This window comes from Egretta garzetta, unplaced genomic scaffold (genome assembly GCF_000687185.1).
Source record: "Egretta garzetta isolate BGI_Z169 unplaced genomic scaffold, ASM68718v1 scaffold598, whole genome shotgun sequence".
NCBI classification, from domain to species: Eukaryota; Metazoa; Chordata; class Aves; order Pelecaniformes; family Ardeidae; genus Egretta; species Egretta garzetta.
Window position 1 is genome coordinate 1,908,526 of NW_009260621.1, and position 5,364 is coordinate 1,913,889.

At 46.0% G+C, this 5,364-nt stretch overlaps 1 protein-coding gene across 1 annotated transcript in view; it reads left to right on the forward strand.

The window, feature by feature from the left end:
* GORAB (golgin, RAB6 interacting) overlaps positions 1 to 5,364 on the forward strand; it is a 64,931-nt gene that overhangs the window by 48,605 nt on the left and 10,962 nt on the right. Inside the window, exons 4-5 of the mRNA XM_035900749.1 lie at positions 2,980 to 3,086; positions 4,886 to 5,026. Coding sequence (XP_035756642.1) covers positions 2,980 to 3,086; positions 4,886 to 5,026 — 248 coding nt within the window. The remainder of the gene's footprint in view (positions 1 to 2,979; positions 3,087 to 4,885; positions 5,027 to 5,364) is intronic.

Sequence of the window (5,364 nt, forward strand, 5' to 3'; positions counted from 1 at the left end):
CTTTCCCTGGTGGCAAAAGTGAATTCTTGTTCTTCCTCATTGCTCATTTTCTTTATAAATTTTACCAGCCTTTCACTTGTATCAGTTTAATTATGCGGGGGCTGTATTGTAAAGCAGACCTGCAAAAGGATCTATTTTATGGAAAGAACATTTCCAAAAAAGAGGCTGTGTTGGCAGACTGAACAGATAGCAACTACTAGCAGCCAGTAGGAAACCTGAAACTGCTTCTACCTAGCGAGGAAGCACATCCTTTAAATGAAAATTTCCACCCGTTTCTGAAAAAGCATAGTATGCTCTTTCTTCCAGCAAAGCTGAATTAAACAGCAGCTTACTTGCTTCTTGTGGGGGACTTCAAATTACCAGATGTCTACTCAGCAGAAAGGAAACATTCTAGGAGGTTCTTGGAGTGCATGGAAGATAACTTCCTGGTACAACTTGTAAGTGAACCAACTAGGGAAGGTGTCCTGCTGGACCTGTTGTTTGTGAACAGAGAAGGCCTTGTGGGTGATGTGATGGTTAGAGGATGCCTGGGGCACAGCGATCGTGAAGTGATAGAATTCTCAGTTCTTGGAGAAGTAAGGAGGAGGGTCAGCAGAACCACCACCTTGGACTTCCAGAGGGCAGACTTTGGACTGTTTAGAAGGCTGGTTGACAAAGTCCCTTGGGAGGCAGTCCTGAAGGGCAAAGGAGCCCAAGAAGGCTGGATGCTCTTCAAGAAGGAAATCCTGGAGGCTCAAGAGCAGGCCATCCCCGTGTGCCAAAAGATGAGCCGGTGGGGAGGAAAACTGGCCTGGCTGAACAGAGAGCTTTGGCTGGATCTCAGAAAAAAGAAGAAAGTCTGTGAGCTTTGGAAGAAGGGGCAGGCATTTCAGGAGGACTACAAGGATGTTGCGAGATCATGCAGAGAGAAAATTATAGAAGGGCTGAAGCCCGACTAGAACTTAAATTGGCCAATTCTGTGAAAGATGGTAAAAAATATTTCTATAAATATGTTAACCACAAAAGAGGAGCCAAGGAGAATCTCCATCCTTTACTGGATGCAGGGGGAACCACAGTGACAAAGGATGAGATAGAGCTGACGTACTTAATGCCTTCTTTGCCTCAGTCTTTAATAGTAAGGTCAGCTGTCCTCTGGGAACCCAGCCCCCTGAGCCAGAAGGCAGGGGTGGGGAGCAGAACAAAGCTCCCATGATCTAAGAGGAAATGATTAGTGACCTGCTCGGCCATTTAGACATGCACAAGTCCATGGGGCCAGATGGGGTCCACCCAAGGGTACCGAGTGGGCTGGCGGAGGTGCTCACCAAGCCCCTTTCCATCATCTATCAGCAGTCCTGGATGACTGGGGAAGTTCCACTTAGGACTGAGGGTTGGCAAATGTGATGCCCATTTACAAGAAGGGCTGGAGGGAGGATCCAGGGAACTATAGGCCCATCAGTCTGACCTTGGTGCCGAGGAAGGTCATGGAGTAGATCATCTTGAGTGCCATCACACAGCATGTCCAGGACAAACAGAAGATCAGGCCCAGTCAACATGGGTTTTGGAAAGGCAGATCCTGCTCAACTAACCTGATCTCCTTCTATGACAAGGTGCTGCGCTTAGTGGATGAGGGAAAGGCTGTGGATGTTCTCTGCCTAGACTTTAGTAAAGCATTTGACAGCATTCCCCACAGCATTCTGCTTGAGAAACTGGCTGCCCATGGCCTGAACAGGCGTACTCTTTTCTGGGTAAAAAAATGGCTGGATGGCTGGGCCCAAAGGGTGGAAGTGAATGGAGTTAAAGCCAGTCCGAGGTCAGTCACAAGTGGTGTCCCTGGAGCTCCGTGTTGGGGCCAGCTCTAACATCTTTATCAATGACCTGGATGAGGGGATTGAGTGCACCCTCAGCAAGTTTGCAGATGACACTAAGCTGGGTGGCAGTGTCGCTCTGCTTGAGGGTAGGAAGGCTCTGCAGAGGGACCTGGACAGGCTGGATCAATGGGCTGCAGCCAATTATGTGAGCTTCAACAGGACTGAGTGCTGGGTCCTGCACTTGGGTCACAACAACCCTATGCAACGCTACAGGCTTGGGGGTGAGTGGCTGGAAAGCTGTTTGGCAGAGAGAGATCTGGGGGTACTGGATTGACAGCCGGCTGAATATGAGCCAGCAGTGTGCCCAGGTGGCCAAGAGGGCCAACAGCATCCTGGCTTGTATCAGGAATAGCGTGACCAGCAGGACCAGGGAAATCATCCTTCCCCTGTCCTCGGCATTGGTGATGCTGCACTTCGAATACTGTGTTCAGTTTTGGGCCCCTCACTACAAGGAGGACATTGAGGTGCTGGAGTGTGTCCAGAGAAGGGCAATGAAGTTGATGAGGGGTCTGGAGCACAAGTCTGATGGGGAGTGGCTGAGGGAACTGAGGTTGTTTAGCCTGGAGAAGAAGAGGCTGAGGGGAGACCTTATTGCCCTCTACAACTGCCTGACAGGAGGCTGTAGTGAGGTGGGTGTTGGTCTCTTCTCCCAAGTAACAAGCAATAGGACAAGAGGAAATGGCCTCAAGTTGCACCAGGGGAGGTTCAGATTAGATATTAGGAAAAATTTCTTCACTGAAAGGTTTATCAGGCACTGTAATGGGCTGCCCAGGGAAGTGGTTGAGTCCCCATCCCTGGAGGTATTTAGAAGATGGGTCGACGAGGTGCTTAGGGACATGGTTTAGTAGTGGACAGGTATGGTTGGACTCTATGATCTTAAAGATCTTTTCAAACCAAATGATTCTGTTTCTATAAAGATTTTTGTTCCGATCAGCAGATTTCATTTGGAAATTTTTTACTGGTCTGAATGACTTCTTGCACACGATTCTTCTTTCCTCAGAACTGAAACCTATTTATTGTTCCTTTGACATTTTTAGAGTTTGCTCTAGGAAATATGACAGTGAATGTTTGTGTCATTTGGGGAACAGGGAGAGAAATTAACTTGCTATTAATTCTGATCTTATTGTCAATGGGCAGGCAGGAAAAATCACGATGGGAAGTCCTCCAGCAAGAGCAGCGGTTGATAGAAGAGAAGAATAAACGCAAGAAGGCACTCCTGGCCAAAGCTATTGCTGAGAGGTAAGGGGTTATGCTGCAGCATGGGCTGAGGCTGAGGAAGGGATTATTTTTCGTCTGCAACCAGTTGCATATCTTCTATTTAAATCTCACTTTTTCCTCCTCTCTGTGCCCTGTATGTACTGCTCCACAAGTGAGCAGCTGTGATCTACATTTCCCTTTCATGACAAGAGCTGGCCAAGAAGCTGTGACTAAGCTTTTCACACTTCCAAAGCTGCAGCTCTGTGTGCAGATGGAAAAGTTATTACACAATTCAAGAATTAGCTGAAGCCCTTGTGCTTGTCAGTAAGGGCAGGGTTGGAAGTTGGGTGCTCGGATGTGCATCTCTGATCTGTTCCTGATTTGTTTTCACTGGATTTAAGGCAAGTTTGTTTGATTCCTAGCCTACGAAGGGAAATTACAGCTATTTCTGTTCGGGCTTTTGACTCTTTCCTTATTAGTATGTGAAAAGTGTTGAAAAGAGAAGACGATCAACTTTAAGAAGGTACCATTTTACCACTGGCTGATTAGAAATTATAAAAATTCACATGCTCTCACGGTTGTTAGCTCTTGCTCTTCAGGTGACCAGACTTTAAGGTACTTTACAGTGTTGTCCACAGAGATAATTTAAGACTACAGGGAAGGCAAGGTTTGTAGGGAATGGTGTTGGAGCTGCTGACAACACTGGATCAAGGAAGGAGATGTGACAGCTTTCAGGATCACAGTGCTCTTGCAGACATGTATTAGTTTCTGCCCATCAAAGCTCTTGGTTAGCACAGATGAACATAGCCAGCACTGTGCAAAAGATTCTCTTTGAGGTTCTGAAGATTTTGTTTTCCTTTGCCAGGCAGAGATAAAACACAAGTACATTTGGTCTGAGTCACTGTAGGACAGCAAACATGGGTGTGACCACCAGGCTGGGTTCTTCCTCCTGGAAGCAGAGCGTGAGGAGAGAGAGGAGGACTTGGAAGGTGATAGTTAGGGAGTTATGTCTGACATCTGAAGGCCTTCTTCAGGCTCTAAGCAATACTACAGGATGTCTGTTTCTCTCCACCTGCATCAGCTGAGAGATGGTGTAATTTCCTACAAATCTAGTCTTGCTTTCAAATACTGCTTTGGGGTGTAAAGCAGTGGCTGAAAAGCATGGTTTTGCTGGTGGTGATGAATGACAGCAGAGTGGCCTGGTGTAAAAGCTTTTTGAAAGTTACTTAGCTTGCTTCGGAGTGAAATCCATCAAAGCTTGCTGCCCTTAGCAACATTTAGTTTTCAGAACTTAAGAATGAATAGGCTGAGTTGAAAAAGGTTACATAAGGGTTGATTGAAATCCTTTGTGTTTGATGTAAAACTTTCCATTGACTTCATTGGGATTTGGCTAGGCCTTTTGGGAATAATTTTACAAAATGGAAATCAAGCTTAGGTTAGGTGACTTTTTGGCCCCTACTAACTGGGCTTCTTTGAAAGGGGATATTTGCAGGGCTAAATACCCTTCCCCCTCTCACTCCCCCCCCAAGCCATTTCCTGTTTCCTTACACTGAGAACTACTTAGATACAGCAGCTTCTTGTGTGTTTCCACAGTGAAGAAACACAATCCATTTTAGGCACTTTGATTATAGTCATTACGTAATTTTGCCATAGCCCTTTAATAGCAGGCATTTTAGATCCCTGTGGATATTAAAAAAGATCAAAAGTCTTAAACCATAAAGGAGAAACCTTCTGAATAGCTCTTAAAGAAGTTAGTTGCTCTACAAATGAAATGGGGCCCATTATGTCAAGAAGAGAGGCTTGAAAAGGCGGGGGGGGGAAAAAGCATCTTCCTTTTGCAGATCCAAAAGGACTCAAGCTGAAACAGTGAAACTAAAAAGGATTCAGAAGGAGTTACAAGCTCTGGATGACATGGTATCTGCTGACATTGGCATCCTGCGGAACCGCATTGATCAGGCCAGCTTGGACTACTCCTACGCCCGGTAAGCGACAGACAGGGAGGAGGGAATAGCCCTGCCTGAGTGGAGGGAGAAAATGCTGTTTCCTGTCACCGAAGTAGTAACAGAGTTTTATGTCATTGTAATAATGTGTAGTTACAGTGGTCACAGTCTGGGGGGCTTTCAAATCTTGAGGTAAAAGTGTGCTTTTTGTTTCCTAATTTTTCCCTTGGAATCTGGAAACTCAAGTAGGTTTTCTGACTGCAGACTGTGCTTTCCAGCTTCGTGCTGTCACGAGACATATTTGCTGCTTTAACTGTCTAGTTGTCTGTAAGCCCTGCTTTATTGTTTCAAGGTTGTTTTTTTTTTCTCATGGGGAAAGA